This window comes from Dendropsophus ebraccatus, chromosome 12 (assembly GCF_027789765.1).
Source record: "Dendropsophus ebraccatus isolate aDenEbr1 chromosome 12, aDenEbr1.pat, whole genome shotgun sequence".
Classification (NCBI taxonomy): domain Eukaryota; kingdom Metazoa; phylum Chordata; class Amphibia; order Anura; family Hylidae; genus Dendropsophus; species Dendropsophus ebraccatus.
This window is the reverse complement of record NC_091465.1, coordinates 71,516,106-71,538,805: the sequence shown is the minus strand read 5'-3', so window position 1 is coordinate 71,538,805 and position 22,700 is coordinate 71,516,106. Positions and strand designations below refer to the sequence as shown.

Below are 22,700 nucleotides of genomic sequence, written 5' to 3'. Positions count from 1 at the left end.
ACTCAAGATTCATCCAAGCCTTGAGACTGCAGAGGGAGAAGTATCTTTAGACTGCAGAGGGGGATGTATCATCTTGGAAGAGAGGAGCTGAACACAATATCCTGAGAATCAAACAACTGCACAACTTCATGATGGGGTAATTCAAGCAAATATACAACTTGTGACAACTATATATATATATATATATATATATATATATATATATATATATTAGGGTGCTAGTTTAATTTGTATACAATCTTCTGATAATAGTGTACCCCTTTAAGGAAGCTTTCACAAGAATTGTGTTTTATAAAAATACACATACATGTTTTAGAAAATACTGTCCATCAGCCTGCAATAATACACTAGAGCGGCCTGGCTGATAGAACTACAAATACCAGATGATTCCATGTAATGTATGTCAGTCACTTGCCTGTATCCCAGCCATTACTGTGCAGCTCACCTTCCTCTGGTGGAGCTCCGACAGCTTCTTGATTTTGTATCTGGTAAATAATTCAGCGTCTTTAGACAGTGACTTTTCTCCACTCTATTTGTAACAAACAGGTTACATGCACGCTCTATTGATTTCTCTTCTCGGGCCGCAGGTCTCAGCTTTCTGCCAGATTCTACAACTACAATCTCTGTGCAAATGTCATCACTCGGAGAGCACTACATGAAGACTCGGAGGAGCGGCAGGTGTTTACTGGAAGGAATCGAGAGGTCACAAGTCTCTGCCAGCCAAATGTTGCCAAACAACTCTGTCAATGACTAGGAAAATGTTATTAAAGGAGGCCATGACTAACAACGAGGGATCAAACGGAGTCATCATAGACGCAAAAATACGGCTTTTACTGCAACCAAAATGCTAGGACTAACCTCAATGGAGCAGAGTCACCGAGCATGTATGGGGGAATAATAGACAACAGAAATAATATGACTCTATTAGGCTAGGGATGCGCAATGATTTGGCCACCAAAAGTCGTCATGTTGTCTTACAGTAATGAAGGGAGGGCGAAAACGAGAGCAGCATAGTGCAGCTCATACATGACAGGGTGGGTAGTGAGGGGTTAAGTATTGGGAGGGTTAAGTCTGGGGTTAGGGGGTGAAATTAGGGTCAGGGGAGGTATTAGCCAGGGAAGGGGTGTTACACAGTGCAGGGGGACCAATGGGAAAGGTGATAGGAGCGTGTGTGTGTGTAGGGTGGGTGGGTGGGTGTTAAAGTATGGGGGTACAAACAGGCTGGCAGGCCTGCCCGTCCTGTTGTGATTTACCCAGTGGGTGGTTGGCTAGTGGTAGGTTCATCGTTGCAGCAACCCGCGGTGGGGTGGTCACAGATGGCCCTGATTGCAGTGGTTCGGGGGCCCGTTAAAAGTCATGGAGAACGCCTGTTTTAGTATCTGGAATGTGGTTTGGATATGGTTGTGGTGGTTACCACTTAAGTGGTTATGCTGAGGTTTTATAGGATCCAGGGGACAGCAGTACATGATATATTTGGCAGCTCTAAGCCAGCATGGTGTGATTGGGGATGACTGGTTAGCATTTGTATTTCTTGGGTTGGGTTATCTATCACCTTCCATAGTTATGGGATACTATTACTATTGTTATAATGGTTTACAAATAATGTTTACATTTAACTGTTAAGTTACTATGGAAACAATGTTTACTGATTATTTTTCTACGGTATGTTTGTTATATAATAAAGAGGCTGTTGTGGCTGGTATTTTCCAATGTCGCTCATTGTGGTGTCCTATATTGAGCGGAGGGGATGGTTCATAGTGGGAGGTTTGCTAAAGGTTTGATCCCGTAATCTACCATACCCGGGACATGCTGCCAGTGCCAAAGTCGCAGCTTTTTGTCAATCACAAAACAACCCTATTAGGATGACTGTTGACTCGTGTTGAGCGAGCAAGTGCTTGATCAAGCATCAGGTTACTGCAAGACACATTCGATCTCTAGTGGTAGGCTGTCAAAACTGTTCTAATGTGTCTTGCAGTAACATATTTTTTCTTCTAATTTTTGTATGTTTCCTCCCTTCAAGGGATGTGTAAACAATATAAACAAAAATTAGAACAAAAATATGTAACACGTTACTGCAAGACACATTAGAATACCGTCAATATGCCATCAATTGACATCACACCGCCAGAGTTCTATTGTGTCTTGCAGTAACCTATCACATTTTTTCATTCAGTTTACACATCCCTCGAAAGTGAACCAGACACCCTCCACTCTATCGAGCAGGAAGCACCTCGTCAAATGCTTGAGTCTCCCATTGATTTTACAATGCACAATGCATGCCAGTATTCTGGGACATTTAGTTGAGTAAATCTCCCCCAATGTGCATGAAGATTTAAATAGCATTATAAATACAGTACATTATTTATCCTGTACTAATCCTAATTTATAACCTGTATTTATACTCTAGAGCTGCATTTGTAATTCTGCTTGATAAAAAGCCTAATGCATGTATACAGTAGAAAGAAAAATAAATATATTTAAAAAAGCAAATGCAGCACTCAAGAGGTAAATGAAGATGGCGCCAAGCGGTATACACCCAAGACCAATGGTGTGATGTAATATTCAAACGCAGAATAACCGCAGCACTCCAAGGGATGACTTCAAAACATTGTGTTTATTTCACCCAAGAAAAAACATAACGTTTCGCTCTCTCATTGAGAGCTTTCTCAAGCACTGCTTGAGAAAGTACTCACGGAGAGAGCGAAGCGTTGCAGTTTTTCTTGGGTGAAATAAACACGTTGTTTTGAAGTCATCCCTTGGAGTTCTGTGGTAATTCTGATTAATTCTGATTAATTCTGATTCTGATAGATAGATAGATAGATAGATAGATAGATAGATAGATAGAAGATACTGTAGATAGATAGAAGATACTGTAGATAGATAGAGAGACCCTTGCCTTACTGCTCAATATTCCATATTCCATATATCATGCTGTCTCATGTGTTAGACTTTATATCCATGCATTAACAAAAGTCTAAGAAAATTTCCAAAACTATCAATAGGACATTCTTCTCTGCTGCTATCATGTTTCTATAAACATACCCTTAATGGACTTGTTAGTTTTTTAAAACTATTTTTAAACAGTGAATCAATTTTATTAGTCTTCATTATAAAATATCTTACCATTCTACCATCTACCATTTTGTGCATATAGCCCCTATGTCTCTGTATGGTTACAGAAAACAAACAAGCCTTAAGTGCTGCATGATATCACAAAAATATTGTTCTCGTCCATCTGCTCCTGTTTTTGATGACCTATAGACGTTAAAAGTGGGAACAGATAGAAGGAACACATGGCTGCAGGACCAGACTACACACAAGGTTTGTTTGTAGTCTGTAACCATGGAGACACATAGGTCTGCACAGGAGCTGTGTACAGAGAATGGTAAATATTTTTTAAGACTTGTTTGATTTTATTTATATTTTTGTAATGGATCAGGAAAACTGTTTGCTCAAACATTCATACCTTTTGGTGTTTTAAAGTGTATCCATCGAAAAAAATGGTTGGTTTGGGTTTTAAACATGAGATAAAGGAGCTAAATAAGTGGTTTATGCGGCTCTTATCATGGAAAGTTTATGGAGCCGATTTATCATTTCTACATTATGAGAACATAGATGGAGATGACGGGTCAGTGAGTTAAGTTGCTCAGCATTGTAACTGGTATTACTCTTCCTGATAACACCAATTGTTATGAGTCAGCCAGAGATCTCAAGGGCAATACTGAGATGTGACAAACTGAATGGTATCTTCATTGCTGGCTTGTTTTATTATGTACCACCAGGGCATTGTGCGAGAGCAGAGATGACTGATATCTGGTATAATGCTGCAAACTGATACTGGAAGATATCACACAGCCCTAAGCTATAAAGAAGACGCCAACGTGATTCCCTCCCGTAAAACAAATGATACCTACTCGGATGTTTACTTATTTAGGATCTGTTCACATCTGCTTCCTGGGTTCTGTTATAGCAGGTGCAAACGTTTTGTGGGACTGTCTGGACTACTAAAAGAGGGGAGCAGATGGGTACGTGTAGGTAGGTAGGTGCCAATGGATTGATCTGGGAATTTGCACAACATACAAGAAAACCCTAATGCATTCTCTGAACTTAATGAGTTGTAACAAAGACTGCATTGATGAAGTCACTTCGGTGACGACACGCGTTGGGTCTTAGTCAGGACACTGGTCCTCATGGTCATAGGGTGATCAGACTATTATTGTTTTTGTGATCTGTGTATTTATCTGGCGTATTATGATAATTATAATCTTTTCTAGATTTTTTCTTTTTGGCACTTAAGCACTTTATAGGATAGCACTTTATATTTTTGTGACAGATTTGTTACACCAATTGAGGGTTTCATTTAATCACTTGTGATATTTGGGTTCTGTTATTACACGGTTGACAATATTATACTATATGAATTATGTGACGCTAGGTTATATTGCATTATAAGTTAAATTTTCCATATATGTTGGTTTGACCATGAGATGAGATAGTTTGTTCCAGTGTTTTCCTGAGTTAGTGAGAGGGCTATCATATCCTCTCACTCCTTGGACTGTTCATATACCTATATGGTTTTTTAATTGTTTTTAATCATGTCTGCCATGGTGTTTCTTTTTTGTTTTTGGTGTTTTTTGAAATCATGTATTAATAAAATTTGATTATATATTCTATTTTTGAGGTGTGCGCTGTTGTGGTGTTCAGCTTTTTTCTTCTTTTTGTGGTTTGTAACAAAGACTGGACAGAGGCTGAAAACAATGGGTAAAGACCAACGAAATGGGATTTTACGGGAAGGGAAGAAGCAGGGATAAGTAGAAGGAATGGCGCGTAGAAGGAGAGGATGTTCTCTTCTTTCAGAAGAAGACCACTAGAGTTAGGACAGCCATTTGAAGTGCATAACCCTACCTCACAGTCCAGGCTTTGTTGGAACAATCACGTGAAGTGAGGCGAGAATTTTTTGAATGGTTCACTGCCATTTTTGAGGCAATCTTGACAGTCTCTGGGATGAAGTTTAAATGTGCAGATTTGGGCTTTTACATTTTTGGTAACCCTACACCCCTTTTTATTTAATGCTTCTGGAGGTGAATATGGTTGTGGGTATGATGCAACTTTGGCGAATGGTGGAGGTCCCTTGTATCATTATGGTAGTTGCCCTAAATTATATGGACTATGGTATAACTGGTACTCTTTCGAACACCGGCAGGTCTCTGTCCAGGGAAGTCCCAAGAAAGAAAACCAAAATATCTGCAATCAATTCTGGTGACCCTGGAGAAAATGGAAAGTATTGTCCGACTGGTGACAAACTTTGTAGCTTCAAGTGCTCTATCCATCTACAATGTTTTGCTGAAATTAAGAGAATCTGTCAGCTGTAATTCACGTTCTAAACTGCTGACACTTTTAGATACTGTTAGGTCAAGGAGATACACTGTACTTATCATATATCCAGCTGTGCTTCCAGGTTGTATAACAATGCTTTTTATTTTCTGGTACAAAGAGTCAGAAGGCGTTCCTAAGCATCTGAAGTGCCGCAAACTACACCACCTCCTCCCTCCCCCTCCCATACCTGACCCTACTTTGGACACAATGTCAATCAAGCAGGGAGGGTGAAGAGAAGAAACATTAAAAGGGGTTATCAGATGCGGCGGCAATACATGACATTGTCCGACCATTTCAATTGGTACCAAGTGGTATTGTGTTGAATCTTTGAAAGGCACGTTGGGTGCCTTACAGTTACCTCAATCGTCGTCTCATTACAGGACTTCTTTGTCCCCTGATGCTCTCTGAAAGTACCTTTTTCTTGTTACTCTGTTTGTCTTAGTCTTTGGAAGCTGTGCGCGTACTCCCTGTATGATGGAGGTGTCTCTTGTCATATCTCCCCTGTATATCCTTTGTATTGTTGCTATTTACTATTGTGTCTTTTTTGACATTGTATTGTTAATTTTTCTTTTGTGAAAATCGAATAAAAATATTGGTTAAAAAAAAAAAAAAAAAAAAAAGTGGTTATCCAGTGCTACAAAAACATGGCCACTCCCCCCCCTCTCTTGTCTCCAGTTCAGGTGCGGTTTGCAATTAAGCTCCATTTCCTGCAAAGGAACTGAGTTTAAAACCACACCCAATCTGGAGACAAGAGAGGGGAAAAGTGGCCATGTTTTTGTAGCGCTGGATAACCCCTTTAAAGCTTAGAGCTTTTCAGGAACCTGGGAACGCCTCTTTGACTCTTAGTACCAGAGAAAAAAGTATTTTCTACATCTTGGAAGTTCAGCTGGACCTATAAAAGGTATCATGTGTCTCCTTGACCTAATAGCTATCTAACAGTCTCAGCAGTCTGGAATGTGAATTACAGATGACAGATTCTTTTTAAGAAGTTGAATGTAATGTTGAGTGGATACTTCATGGCATAGAAGATCATAGAAGATCAACACACACAAAACACACAGACAGTCATACAGTGTATGTACTTATTAGAATTGATTTACCAGACTCGAGATTTGCAACAGGTTCTGGATCAATAAAGAGAATTCTTTAATATTTGCTTATCTATATAAGACGGGGGAATCGATTCTCTGAGATCTGCAGACAATGCGGCTCCTCATGGTAAATCGATGACAGAGAACATTTGCTCATATCTATGTATTTTACTAAAGTTGGCAACATCTCTCCATGGTAACAGTGTAGGGTACAGTATGTGTACATAGTGTATGCGTGGACTTGTACAGACAAATAATGCTGGATACTTTACCAGACACTCAGCATTATTAACTGTGAACACAATATATATATGAGCGAACTTGCCAAAACGAAACCTGATTGATCAGCATTTGAATCCTGCCACATGGAGAAGGTGGATGCTCGAGGACTGCGTGGAAAACATGGATCCATATGGCTTTGGCTCGGTCACTCATCTCTACTCAAGGAACAGCAACAGGTCATGATGTAAGGATATCCCATACAAATAATACCTGTGTTACCTGACACACTAATTATAATGATATCATGTGTTAAATACTAAGGAGATCTTCAAATGCTGACCTGTTGGGGGGGGGGGGGGGGGACTGGGTGCTGGAGTTGAGGACCTCCTGAAATGAGATGGGAAGAGCAGTAATCCAGGCCTTTTCTGGCTTATTCAAGCAATGTTTTTTTTTCCTTTTTTCCTACTGGGGTTGTAAACTAGGGGTTTCATTTTTGGAGTTTTTTGGCTTCTGTTTGGTTACACCTAGAGATGAGCGAACCTCTAGCATGCTCGAGTCCATCCGAACCCGTACTTTCTGCATTTGATTATCGGTGGCTGCTGAAGTTGGATAAAGCCCTAAGGCTATGTGGAAAACATGGATATAGTCATTGGCTGTATCCATGTTTTCCAGACAACCTTAGAGCTTTATCCAAGTTCAGCAGCTGCCACTAATCAAATGCCGATCGTTCGGGTTCGGATGGACTCGAACCCGAACCCGGTTCGCTCATCTATAGTTACACCACATGAGCCTCAAACAGACAATCTAGATCCCGCAGTGTCTTATGCTATGCCGATTACAAATAGGAAGGGGGCGACAAATATTTTTTCTTGCAGTGTTTCTTTAACAAGAGAAAAAAATGTTATGTAATTTACAATTCTATAAAATTTTTCATTTTGACTTCATGTTGACATTTTTATCTTTCCTTCAGCAGTTAACCTCCTTAAATGCCAGGTCCCTCAGACTCCATTCTGCTGATTCGCCCGCACAAAGAAATGGTGATTGTGGAAATTAACCTGATTATTACTATTAATGAGCCCGGAGAGAAATCACAGGTTGGAGAGGCTGCTATCGTACGTGACATACTGTAGGTCAACATGTCATCTATTGACATATTACTCCACGTGTGGGCAGAAGACTACTGCAGGGACTGGCTGGAAAGATCAAGAAATCAGAAGGTAATTTACTCACATTCATGGTGAAATATCGCTCGGGAAGCAAAAAACAGCCTTTTTTTAAAATTGCTCCAAAATGTCACAATGTACAATTATTTTCTGAAAATGATGAAATCTCAGAACTTGGTTCTGCAGCTAAGAAAACTTTTTGACCTGACTGATAAATTCCTTATTGTACAAAAAAAGTTATGGAGAATAAAAGTCAATATGACCAATGCAAAACCTTCAATCCAGATCATGGTAACCAGAGAAGAAATCAAGCTATTCCACAAGGCTGAATATATTGTGGATCATGTACAGTATTCCATTAAAGAAACACTCCAAATTTCATGTGACTACTGCAGGCCCTGATGGGGTGATACTTTGTATTGCACAGACATTTTTAAGTGTACCTCCAGTGAAATTATAATCATCCAGCACCGTGCACCATAGTCATAGTAAATTTTGTCTAAATTGGTGCCGGAATAGGCTTCCGGGCACCAGTTGTACTCCCTCTCCCTCCTACTCTAAAACTCCCATCTTCAGTGAGAGACTCAGCACTATAGACTTGCATCGCCATAGACTTATATGGAGATGAGTCTTTAATTTATTTTTGCCTTCCAGAAACCCTCTGCTTAATAACTAAAGAGTAAAATTGTCGGAATTCCATGGCAGAGAATACTAGGAGTCTATGGGAGGCTTGCGCGCCTCCTCTCTCTGCGCTGAAGAATCTTCTTTAGGAAACCTCAAAGATGGTGTAGGGAGCCTTATAGGCAATGCAATGCTCTCTGGGAAAATTTGTTTTCCTTCAGAAAAAAAGATGTCTCTCCTGTGCCACCTATTGAAGGTAGTTACTTACAAAGGATAAAGAAGTAGTTCATCGCGGGATCTGTATTATGAATGGAGCTGGGGGTACTGCATGTGACCCATGGCTCTACTCATTCCCATGGAAGAAAGGAAAGAGTCAAGTATGCTGAAATAGCTCTGTACTCGGCTCTTTCTATCGGCTCAGTAGGAATGACTAGAGCCGTGGGTCACATGGTGTACCCGCGGCTCTATTCATAATACAGAAGTAGGGGGCCCGATATGGAGATCGTCAGGGGATACAAAGGTCGGACCTCCCATTATCTCCTACTAAAAGTTGATCTTTTTGGAATACCTCTTTCATAATAAGTAGAGATAAGTGAAATTTTAGCACGTTCAGGTTCGTCCACACCTGAATTCTCTGCATTTGAATACTGATGTCTAAAAAGTTAGGTGCAGCCATAGGCTGTAGTTACAGTATGTTTTCTAGGACTCCCTAGGGCTGTAACCAACTTCTTAAGCCATTGGTAATCAAATGCATAGAGTTTGTGCTTGGACGAAACCGAGCATGCTCCAGGTTTCCTCATCTCTAATAACAAGCAATAAAAGTCCCAAAAATTATTGTAAGTAACCAAAAGGCTATTATTAAGAAACTTCTCAAAAACTCCTTTAGCCTAAGTTCACACAGTGTAAAAAAAATCTGGGAAACTACGGCCAAAGTGGTCATTAAACACAACGGCTGTAGATTTCCAAATTCATTAAGTTCTACTGATTTCAATAGAACAATGGCCGTTGTTGTGCGCACAGTGCATCAACTGTGGCCGTTGTTTACTACGGCTGTATAAAACAATGAACATGAGTATTCTCTACGGCTGCAGTTCGTGTACAACGGCTGTAGAAAAACAGACTGTTCACACATTGTGTAGCCATCCCGCCGGTTGTAGTGTGAATGAAAGTCAATGGTTAATTGATTTTCATTCACACCCATATGGCCAGCAAACTTTTATGGCTGGAAAATAATGTTCCTATGGCTGATAATGCATTATTGGCCAGAGGAACACGTAATACAGCGCCCGTTATTTGACCCTGAAAAAACCGTTGTCTAAATTATGCAAAATAAAACATATTTCAATTGTACAAGCAATCATTTTTGAAAATCTCCTATTTATAAAGATATAGGGGGAGATTTATCAAACATGGAGTAAAGTGAAACTGGCTCAGTTGCCCCTAGCAACCAATCAGATTCCACCTTTCATTTTCCAAGGAGTCTGTGACTAATGAAAAGTGGAATCTGATTGGTTGCTAGGGGCAACTGAGCCAGTTTCACTTTACACCATGTTTGATAAATCTCCCCCATACACTTATCCCCCGTATGCCTGCATTGTTTTGATAATCTGTTGCTGTTGATTATGACGACCCACTGCGGAGGACCAGGCATGCTCTGTTCAACTGTAGTCTCCAGGAAGTACTGGCAATTGGTGTCCACTGAGCTTCCAAACAAGGGGAATCGTCGGAAAGTGTTTGTACCAGTGCATGGCAACAGCAGGGTCACAGTTTAGAGAGGAGTGTTCAGATTCATGGGGGAGAAGAACAGTACATAACAGTTACGTTTACTAAAAAAAAAAACAGCACATTTGTTCTCCTACCCATCTATATCCCTCAGGATGTGATATCTCAAGGTTAAGAAGAAACACTGGGCACCCCAATGTCCTATACAAGGGACTGGCAGGTTTTACTGCAGGCTTATCATTCAGGGAACATGCCACCTACTGTATATTAGCAATAAAAAAAATATCATACAACAGTAATAATACTAATGGGGCTTGTTTCGAGTTGGACTTATGGAAATACAGAAGTGTATAAAAATTACCTGAGTCTGTGTAGCGTGTCAGTCCAAGGTTTCGTTGTATGTCATAAAATTCCAGACATTTTTCATCTTGTTCGTTCTTATAGCAAAGTTCTTTCATCAACCTCACTGTGATGCTGCAAACATCCTCTTCATAGTCCCCGGACATCTCGTAATACCATCTCTCAACACTAGGGGCATAAAAGTTATTTTATAAATATTACCAGAACAAAAGAACAAAGAAATGTAAGAAAATAAACACCAATCAATGAATAGTACAAAATAGCAAAAGCTGCACAAAGATATATGTTCCCATATGGAAAAATCGTATGTGTATTTCCGTGGCAGATATCCGCAGAGCTATAGGTGATATGAAGCTACGTATCAGAAAACCAATACAGATGTACAGGGAAATCAGTCAGAACTGAATGTTGGACTTAAAATGAACAAAGATTTACTAAGACTACAGTAATGGCGGCTATTAGGGGCTGTCACGCTGTGTCTATTACTCATATAACAGCTGGACACAACAATAAAACATCACATAGTGGCTAAACTGTATAATAAGAATAACAAAGTGTATATTAGCAGAGAAAATATATTACTTTATACATTATGTGCTATGATCCATCTCTCCGGCAGATGACAGGCAGATCCTGGGAGCTGGCCTGCATATACAATAATGCTTTACCATGCCAACCATAATCTCCAGAGATCTCAGACTACAAAGCAAATCTTCTGGCTCTGCATATATCACATACTGAAGGGCTTACATGGGGGTTGCTGAGCGAGTTATCATTGACCCGGCCAGTGCTTATTATATTCATACTGATTTCTCCGGTTTGATGCCCAACAACAATTCATGTACTGTTCATCTAATGTGACTTCCAAAGAGTGCAGTGCCGGGGTGGCAGTCTTATGGGTGAAGTACTGAAGTACTGTCAAGCTTTGGATGCCAAGTATTAGCATGGTGAACTCAATGTCTAAAGATGGGCTAAAAAAGGAGGAAAACAAATAGCAGCACACTTTAGGGTAAGTACAATATGTTCACAGATAAGAGCCAGATATCCGTGATTCATCAGATCCAGGTGCCCTTCCTGGTGGAGCCTTCAGTGACCATGCAGCTGTGGTAGTGGCCAACGTGAAACGTATAGGATGGTATGCATCCTGAGGGTTATATGGACCATATTGTAGAAATATGTAGAAGACGGCACTTCCGTGGCGGTACACCCCTAAGCTGATGAAGGCCATGCTTGGCCGAAACGCGTCCTTGTACCATATGTGTGCTACACTACAATAAAGAAGCATAATTTACTTGGTGAGTGCCGGGCTCTTCCTAATATTTGAATATGGACCATATTGGCCCCCATCATCACTGCATGATCAAATGTATAGAAATGGTCAAGGGGTGTGCAGAAAGGTTAAGGGGTGCAGTGGAAGGAGACTAATTGCTCAGCAACCTAATAAACAGAGTATGGCCGTGTCCAGACAATGCTTTTCTGACAGCATTTGGGTATGTACTGTGCAACAGAATCTGAATCGGAAAACGTGTCCAGCGTCCCTTTGTTTTCAATGGAGGTGCATCCCATTAGATGGCACTTTTCCAGGTCAAGAACTGTGACAAAACAATTTTACTAAAAAACTTTAAAGGGCTCGCCTGTATTTTGTAAAAACTTGATTTATGAAGACCGGCGCACTCGTACGCCTGTCTTACATTAGGCCCCGTCCCCAAATGCTCCGATGGATTCACTAAGAGGCGCAAGTGTAGATTTCTGCCATGATTTATGCCTCCAAGTAGGTGTAAGTTATGTTTAAATCTGGGGGAGGAAACCATGCCTACTCCTTCCCTTGCTGTGTCCCCCCTGCCCACCCATGGGGTAAGTGGGGGAAACAGCAGGTGTATGGTAGGGAGAAGGGGTGAATCTGCATCTTCTCCCTGGCATTCACCAGTGATGCACACTTTGTAAATGTCCCCCTTTATGTTCAAAGAGACCCATGAAAGTAAACTGATCTCAGCCTGTCCTGCTCTGGTGCTCCATCGAATGAGCTGTAGACTGATCCCATAGTTATCATAAAGTGCTGGTATATCGCTAGAATATGCTATCACTTTACGACTGGTGAAGGTCCAGCCAGTGGGGGGAAACCTGAAAAAGAAGGGGTCTCAGGGTCCTACTCCACAGAGCAATAATCGGCCGAATTGGCCCAATTCAGCCGATTATCGCTCCGTGGAATAGAGACAATGATCAGCCGATGATCGTGTCATCGGCTGATCGTTTATTTAGGTTCAAAGCTAAAATCATCGGGCACCGACCGTGCATCGCTGTGCGGCGGGTGACCGACGATTTCACCATATTTTAGCTAAGCATATTGCAGGTCTTCTCCTGCGCTCCTTCTTCCTCCCGATCCCGTGCGCAGCAGCATCTTCAGTGCGGCCTGTCTTAGCTGACAAACCGCTCAGCCAATCACTGGCAAGGACTGCCGCCGCCAGTGATTGGCTGCGCAATCTGTCAGCTCAGACAGGCCGCACCGAAGCTGCTGCTGCGCGCGGGACCAGGAGGAAAAAGGAGCGCAGGAGAAGACCTGCAACATGTTTAGGTAAAGTATGGTGTTTAACCAAGGGCTGCAAAGACCTTGTTAACACTGTCGCTGCAGCCCTCGCTAAACGATAATCGGGCCGTGTAAAGCAGATCTAGCAAATCGGCGCTCATTTACATTATTGATCGGGCCCCCGCGGACGGTGGAATAGGACCCTTAGTCTTAATTCCCCACCACTCTACATGGATACAGTTCATTGTCATTCCCTGCAACGAATAGTGTTATGTGCTCTTCTCCTTTTACATTTCCCTCTATGCACACTCGTTTAACATGAGAAACATCTCAATAACAATGGATAGAACACAGGAGAATTTACGAGTAAATGAAACCATTGACAGATAAGCGTATCACACGCTCTTGTTTCATCCGCCATCTCTCACCTTTCATAAAGTTTCACATCATCTTCAGGCTTTCTTCTCGCAGGCGCACCGGTTCATTTGAACTGGGAAACATTGTCAAAGGCTTTATAGTCTTCTCATGTGATCCTGGCGACTTCCTCTTGGCTAGAATGTGGAGCTGGTTCATTGACTGATTGGTGTCCAAGATTTACATAGCCAAACCCGCCGTTCCCCGAAGAGTCAAGCTGTATGGAAGATAAAATGGAAATCTTGGTCTCGGGTGATCACAAATCCACATAAACAAAGCAGAAGGCATCGGGCGGGATGAGTGGTATCATTTTTGATAATACTTGGTGGGTTTCTAGCTCGTCATTTGTCAGTTTCAGATCAACACGATAAGATGGGGAATCAGTTCTGCACCTGTTCCTTATTCTTCTATTTAACTAGATGACATTTTCCTCTGTCAAAACTTTCATTCCACCATAGTAATAATTCATGTGGTGATTAGGATTGTCTTCCAATTCCAAATTGTTTTTGTCAGAAGGTTTGCACATAATTAGTTACTATATAAAGATCCTGCATAAATGATATCGCTGTGATTCAAAAGATTACAAAAAAAACCTCCTTACAGGGTAATTTCACCTTTGCATGAATTCTTGATCTAGATTCTAAAAAAAAATTAAACCGCTGTGAAAGTTGTTTGAACTTAAATGACTTATTGTTTTAAAGGGCTATCCTGGATTCAATTAAACTCATGGCCGATAATACAAGTTACATACGGAATGGCTGCGGTCAATCAGCTGGTGTTGAGCTTTTTTGAATCTGCTGCTTAGTCCATGATATTTGTCTGTAATCTGATATGATAATGAGGGCCGTTGTGCCATGGAGGTCGGCCTGACACAAGCCGGCCTGTCATTGTGCTGGGATCTTGAGCGCCATCATCAGAGCAGGTATCCACTGGAGACTAAGGCGCAATGACAGGCGGGGCTGTAAGAGAGACTGGAGGAAATATTTTTGAATTGCTTACGCCAGTCTTCAGTGCACAACAAAGCTGATGTGGTACCAATATATCCTGGAAACTATAGGCCTGTAGGTCTATCTATTTTGGGTAAAGTATTTGAGGGTTTTGTAAAAGATGCTATACTGGAGTATCCTAATTAAAATAATCTTATAACAAAGCACCAGTATGGGTTTATGACGGATCGGTCCTGTCAGACTAATCTGATCGGCTTCTATGAAGAGGAGGTCAGTTATAGACTGGACCTGGGGGGGGGCTGTGGACGTTGTGTTTCTGGACTTGTCATTTGATACTGTGGCGCATGAAAGGTTGGCCTATAAAATGAGGATGCTGGGACTAGAAGAAAACATATGCAAATGGATGAGTAACTGGCTGAGTGATAGAAAACAAAGGGTGGTCATCGATGGTGTATACTCAGATTGGGTTTTAGTTACTATTGGGGTACCACAGGGGTCAGTGTTGGGTCCACTTCTTTTTAATATGTTTATTAATGATCTTGTAGAGGGGCTACAGAGTAGAATCTCCATTTTTGCAGATGACACTAAACTGGGTAAAGTAATCAGTACAGAGGAGGATAATATATTACAGAGGGATTTGGAGAAGCTGGAGGCATTGCCAGGCAGCGGCTTCCAAGGCTAATAAAATCAGATGCTAAACATAAGAATAAGAACATAATTTTGCCTCTTTATAAATCACTGGTCAGATCACATATGGAATACTGTGTACAGTTTTCAAGGGGGCGGGGGGATGTATTTTACTCTCTGTGAAGGGGTATTTGGCATCAACCTCATAAGGGTTTTTGCCTTTCTCTGTCAACACAGTGGGGTTTCTGTGGGTTGAACTTGATGGACACTTGTCTTTTTTTCAACCTTATTAACTATGTTACTAACAATAGGTGAAGCAGCAGCATGTTTGCCGACCCACAGCTCCAGTCAAAACAAAGGAGTTGAGGATGCATTATACAGATTGTGGGGGCCCAGCAGTCAGATTACCATGATCTCACACTTACCCCCTAATTAGTGGATTTTCTAGACTGGATTTGAACCTTAAATTTATAAGATTAGTGCAAGTTTTAAGTTTGTTTCTAGATTGGTGACTCGGGAGCCGCGAAAAACATAGCTTCTTTGTTCTAGATACAGCTTCACTCATATCTTCAGTTTTTGTGGTTTTGCAGTTCAATATTCATTATAATTAGTGATGAGCGAATAGTGAAATATTCGAATATTCGATATTCGTACGAATATCCTCAGAATATTTGAATATTCAATCGAATATTTGATCCCATTAAAGTCTTTGGGAACAAGTATTCGATTATTGAAAAACATCTATTCGACCACGTGGAGGTAAAAAGGAAGCTGGGGGATTTGAATGCTTATCTAATATTTTTCGAATATTCGGCGAACTATTCGATAATAATCGATAGTTCGAATACCTAACTATTCGATCGAATATCTATTCGATCGAACAGTTTTCGCTCGTCACTAATTATAATGGTTGTTTTACTAAGATCCATGGCACGCAGGGGGTTCTTACATTAGGGACCTCTTCTATTGGCAGAGCATAGGGCCAATAATAAGTCCTGGCAGACTTACTGTCCTATTACATGGCCTGATCATCTTCTAGATTGGCACTTGTTTACTGAGCAATTACACAAGATGACTATAGAGCTGCAAGGGCTGCACTGGCATTCTTAGCAATGTCCATGCAGCCCTTGCCTTTAGTGAAAAACAATAAAGTATTTACTTATTTACTCTCTACACTCAGCCAGTGATTTGCCAAGCGGCCGGCCACCTGTGCAGAGAACGGAACAGAAGGGAGCAGAAGACAGATCTGCAGACATTATTAAAGGCCACCGAGGACACCAGGGAACGTGGTAAGGTAAGTTCTTCCCTTATTATTTTATACTACAATCATCAGCTAGGTGTAATAGCGATGAGCGCCTGACGCCTGATGATATTAGGCGGACGATTATCGCTTTGTGTAATAGACCCCTTCGCCTTACCTGGTCAGCCCTGGACTTGGACAAAAATTAAAGACAACATGGTGGTTCACTGGTTAGCATTGGGGTTTTTGGTTTTTGAATTACTTTACCACTATCTACATGGAGTTTGCGTAATTTTCTCATGGGGTTCCTCTCTCTCTCTCTCTCTATATATATATATATTGACCCAAATGAGTATATATATATATATATATATATATATACAAAAGGATCGCCCACAGCACTCCAATTCGTGATAAAGAAACAGTGTTTATTCAAACATAATAACCACTGTTTCTTTATCACGAATTGGAGTGCTGTGGGCGATCCTTTTGAATATTGTGAGAAGTCCTGGTCAAGACTACCTGCAGGCACCCTGGACTTTAAAATGGAGTAGTGCTGCTCAGAAATTTGAAAGCTTTATATATATATATATATATATATATATATATATATATATACATACATATATATATATATATATATATATATATATATACATATACACTACCGTTCAAAAGTTTGGGGTCACATTGAAATGTCCTTATTTTTTAAGGAAAAGCACTGTACTTTTCAATGAACATAACTTTAAACTATTCCTAACGTTAAAGAAATACACTCTATACATTGCTAATGTGGTAAATGACTACTCTAGCTGCAAATGTCTGGTTTTTGGTGCAATATCTACATAGGTGTATAGAGGCCCATTTCCAACAACTATCACTCCAGTGTTGTAATGGTACAATGTGTTTCCTCATTGGCTCAGAAGGCTAATTGATGATTAGAAAACCCTTGTGCAATCATGTTCACATATCTGAAAACTAAGCAAGATAAGCACATTAGAGTCTCTAGTTTGAGAAACAGACGCCTCACAGGTCCCCAACTGGCATCTTCATTAAATAGTACCCGCAAAACACCAGTGTCAACATCTACAGTGAAGAGGCGGTTGCGGGATTTTGGGCTTCAGGGCAGAGTGGCAAAGAAAAAGCCATATCTGAGACTGGCCAATAAAAGAAAAAGATTAAGAGGGGCAAAAGAACACAGACATTGGACAGAGGAAGACTGGAAAAAAGTGTTGTGGACGGATGAATCTAAGTTTGAGGTGTTTGGATCACAAAGAAGAACGTTTGTGAGATGCAGGACAAATGAAAAGATGCTGGAAGAATGCCTGACGCCATCTGTTAAGCATGGTGGAGGTAATGTAATGGTCTGGGGTTGGTTTGGTGCTGGTAAGGTGGGAGATTTGTACAGGGTAAAAGGGATTCTGAATAAGGAAGGCTATCACTCTGCACCGCCATGCCATACCCAGTGGACAGCGCTTGATTGGAGCCAATTTCATCCTACAACAGGACAATGACCCTAAACACACCTCCAAATTGTGCAAGAACTATTTACAGCAGAAGCAGCAGCTGGTATTCTATCATAGGTAATGGAGTGGCCAGCACAGTCACCAGATCACCACCCCATTGAGCTGTTGTGGGAGCAGCTTGACCGTATGGTACGCCAGAAGTGACCATCCAACCAATCCAACTTGTGGGAGCTGCTTCTAGAAGCGTGGAGGGCAATTTCTCCAGCTTACCTCAACAGACTAATAGCTAGAATGCCAAAGGTGTGCAATGCTGGAATTGCTGCAAAAGGAAGATTCTTTGACGAAAGCAAAGTGTGATGTAAGAACAATGTTATTTCACATACAAATCATTATTTCTAACCTTGTCAATATCTTGACTCTATTTTCTATTCATTTCACAACGTATGGTGGTGAAGAAGTGCGACTTTTCATGGAAAACACAAAATTGTTTGGGTGACCCCCAAACTTTTGAACGGTAGTGTATGTTTCAGAAATTAGATATCAAGCCCAGTGGGCATGGTGGTCTCTGTACACCTCTGCTGAATATGCTGGTGTCATGAAAGCCATAGGAAATAATTACCCTTATAAAGTATCCCCAGAGTAGTGATCCTTACACATTGGCGGCAAATGTTCCTTGGAATGTGAGTACAAAACTTCTAGTTCTCGGATATGTTTTGTAGCCTGCTAACTACAGCTGGAGCAGTCACTGGAGGCCGAAGCGTTCTCTTGCCGCTGGATAGGATTCCATTAAACCGCAGTTAATAAAGAAGCAGCTGAGGTTATAAAAAGCTTTTGTGGACAACATACAAATTGAAATGTCACTCTCCAGTCACCAAAGTGTAATCTGTTGTGAAATCACTTAGTGCCTCTTTCTCTATATTTATATTTCTTATCCTTAATGGTTTGTCTGGAGGTTGCTCTGTTAACAGGCGGCGAGGGGGGGGAAGCCTACAGGAAGATAAACGCGGGTCACGGCCCTCTTCCCTGTTGATTTAAATGACTAACGCGGCTCTGCAGGACTAGTAATAAGTGAAGCCTGTGACAATAGATCCTCTGTAATGCAAGGTCTCTTGGTTTCCATTGTTATACATAGAGCCAGGCAAAAAGAAAATCTGAAGCACACTGAGGCAGAGACATGATTTCAAGAGTAACTTTCCCAATGCAAAACAGCACCCCCCTCACACACACACACACACAGAAAGACATATAGAAAGCAAGAAGTCACACATTAGTGTCACAGTTCTCAGCAGCCAAAATGCATACTCACCCTTACCCCATTCAACACCCCTACCCCTTCCCCTCAATATCATTCTAGCACTGGGTCCTAGTGCACTTTGCATTCCTCTATCAATCCCTACTTTGTTGCACCTAAGGATGTATACCCTACTACATTTGCCTGAGCAGTAAGGTTCCTTTAGGTCTCATGCTATTTGATATTTATTGTGACTTGTGGACTCTGCCTGTCCTGACCTGATGTCCGTCTCCCATGTCTACACAAATTCAGTCAACTTAACAACTATTCCTGTGTAGATCCTTGTCCTCCTCACTGTATCCATGTCAGAAGATGTCAATTGTAAATATACTTTGGTTAGTGACCTAAAATTCTCTCTGCTCCTTGGTGTGACTCCATACTGTACCACAACGGCAAGGAGGATCCACATAAAGAACAAGCAGGCCTATTACAATTAGTCTGTAATATATAGCTTTCCATGTGAGATCATGTGACATCTCAGGCACCATATTGTCCACTAAAATAAATGATTACACTATGAAGCTTTGACAACAGCCAAAATTTAAAGGAGAAGTCCGGCCATTTTAAAATCTCACAGCAGGCAGGGGCAGGGGAAACATAACAATCCATCATTGATTACCTCTGTCCTTGCCCGTAACGTGCCGCATGACAGGCTCCGGGACACACACACCCTTCCCGAGTTCTGATGACATCATGCCTGTTCTGGCTGATGGACTGCACGCTCAGCCAATCAGTGACTGCATCGGTGTCCCGCACCAGTCACTGACCAGTCCATAAACCTGGTCATGACGTTGACTGTGCGGGGGTCCAGGAGCAGAGATCCAGTACTGGAGAGGCACAGAGAGAGGTCAGTTGGAGCAGTTGATGTTCCCCCCTGCCCCTGCAGTCTAAAAAAAGGTTCTCATGGACAGAATTCTCCTTTAATATCTCCTTAAATTCTCTTGTACAGCTACTAAGTAAACCTCTCTTCCACTATGGTTACAGATTACATACCGTGTTTGTTGTCTGATTCTGCAGTCATGGGTTAGTTTGTAGTCTGTAACCATGGAGACAAAGGTCTATAAAACAACTGGTGATTTTTAATCAACATTGTTTACAAATGGCTTTATTTTGTATTTTATATCCATGAGAGCTTTTCATACCATCACTCCGCTCATCCTTCTAGTTGTTCTATGGAGCAGTTGTTATATAGTTTAGATATTATAGTATATTGCATGCTATATATGAATTTTACATATAATTATTCAATATAATTTGCCCCCTCCATAATCCTCGGCATCCTTTTTCCAGTTCTATAATCAAGCCCTAAAATGAATATGCATAACAAACTACAGTATATCCCAAAAAGCACATGCTTGCCTTTCGGTCTCTCATTAGGCTAATTTCTCTCAGTAAAACAAGGCCATGTTGCCCGCATTATACACGGCCCAGTGACTGATAGGATTCAAATGAGCTGTGAGTTAAAAGCTTTAGATTTTATTAAAAGGTGCTAAATGCTAAAAGGCCGCCTTCTGATTCTCACTCAAGGACAATTACAGTTGACGGTACATAAAATTTTATAAATACAAAATAAAGTGTGGCTGGTGGATGATATGAGCAGCGTGTTCTCAGGTGTTGTCATTTATAAGGTAAGAATTGATGTTTAGCTGCTTCCTCCATTATTGGGAATATCAGCTTCGGTGACCCTGAATTACTATGTCAGTGAACAATTATTGGTTATGTGGCTGCGCTGCCAAGATCTAATGGCCCAATTTTTTGCTTGGTTTACTAACGTATGTTAATGTTGAGGAAGGGCATCTATATAACACAACATAGGGGGTGACCTATAGCACATGTTCAAACAGGGTTGTTTTAAGATTAAGGCTGATTATGTTCACACTACGTAAAAGTGTGGCCGTTGTTGCCATTGGCAACAACAGCTGTACTTTATGCGCCTGTGAACACTGACTATTGATCTATGGGATCCCAGCCGCAGTGTATACACATCATATACGTTCCGGCCAGGATCCTGTGCGGCGCCACAAATTGACATGTCATTCAATGAATTGCTGCCGTAGGAAACCCTGTCAGTTCACACAATGAAGCGAGTGGCTCCGCCCGCTTGCTTCATTGTGTGCTGTGGGAGGTTCTGATGATGCGCCCGCATCAGAACCCTGCGGCCGGAAAGATCATCCGGGATGATCTGCGCAGAGACCGCCGTTTTCACGTAATGTAAACATAGCCTAAAAGTGCTTTACTACCCGTCTTGATGCTCATTGGAGGAGATATCCATTACAGTCTCCGGGGCTTGTCACTTCCAATCATGTGGACTGAGCGTTGAGACAGGGGGTGAGGTGGACTACTGCTGCACGCTTCCCTTGGCTATATCTAATGATCGGAGAAGGTCTCAGCATCTTGATCCTCAAGGATCAACATTTTTGATATGTCTCTTCCAAATGTTGAAAGGATTGTTGTATAATGACAGTAACACTTAAAAGCAGTACTGGATTATAATAGGTCCATTAGGGGTGGTGGCTTAGCTCCTGGGGGGCCCATGGCCACCCAAACAGACTTATACTTTCAGTGTGTATTTTCTCCTGGTTATAATTCTGCCATAATTTGCAAAAATTTTGCTGCTTTTTTACTATAATTTAGCAAAAATCAGGTCAAACCTGCAGCCAGGAGAAAATTCAGTAACATTAGAGAACATACCAAAAGGACCTTAACATGTGACTATGATGTCACCACAGGTCCTTTACCAAATTCAAAATGGAAGTACTTTAGAAAATTAAAAGTGAGCACAGTTCTGCCTGATCATAAAACTTTACAGGTACATGGTAAATATGACATTATTATCTATCCCGTACTATGAGCCCCACATTACTGCTGCCATAGTTACAGTGCAATGGGGGGCAAAAGCTTGGTGAACAGCCTGGGGCCTATGGTAAAGTTAATGCGACCCTGCTTAAAAATATATTTTTTGTGTACATATTTTGTGTTTCCTTTCATTACATCAGGTACTGTAGATGACCTTTGCAGGAAATACAACTTCCTTTCACAGCTTACCATACAACAAAATAAATTAATATGGGATTCTCCAATAGGACAACTCTTGTCCATATTCCTAACTAGGACACTATAAAGAGGAGTCCCCATATTGGAGCCCCATTTAATCAACAGAGCAGGGTACAAGCTACACCTCTGGTTCCATTTACAATTTGACTGGTCGCAGCCTTCTCTGGCTGTTTGCCAAGGGCCTTGGCAATCTCTTTATTCACCTATGTCCTACTGTTGGGTTGACCTGTTACGTATTCCTATCTAATTTGCTTGTCACAAGTGCCACAAAAACCAGTGGCCAAGGGGGGACATTTATGAAGGCTGCGTCAGTGGGTGGGGGACAATAAGGCTGGAGGAGGTGTGGCCTCCTCCCGAGCCTAATTTACCATGATCTACGCCTGCTTGTACGTGTAAATCATAACAGAAATCAGGTGTGTGCCTGTTAGTGAATCTGGGTGAATGGGGATAGGCCTAATTTAAGACCAGCGTATAAGTAAGCCGGTCTTATTAAATGTCCCAAGTGTTTTTTTTTATGTATTTAACATACAAATGTAGCATAGCTAAATCAATCGACAACCCTTTCTCTCTGAACCAAAATGA

At 41.3% G+C, this 22,700-nt stretch overlaps 1 protein-coding gene across 1 annotated transcript in view; it reads right to left on the bottom strand.

Moving 5' to 3' along the window:
* The window catches only part of SYT3 (synaptotagmin 3), an 85,439-nt gene extending 71,842 nt beyond the window's left edge, over positions 1-13,597 (bottom strand). The window contains exons 1-2 of the mRNA XM_069947649.1: positions 13,508-13,597; positions 10,557-10,723 (exon numbers count right to left, since the gene is read on the bottom strand). Of these exons, the coding sequence (XP_069803750.1) occupies positions 10,557-10,701 (145 nt within the window). The 5' untranslated portion in view covers positions 10,702-10,723; positions 13,508-13,597. The remainder of the gene's footprint in view (positions 1-10,556; positions 10,724-13,507) is intronic.
* Positions 13,598-22,700: the final 9,103 nt, after the last annotated feature.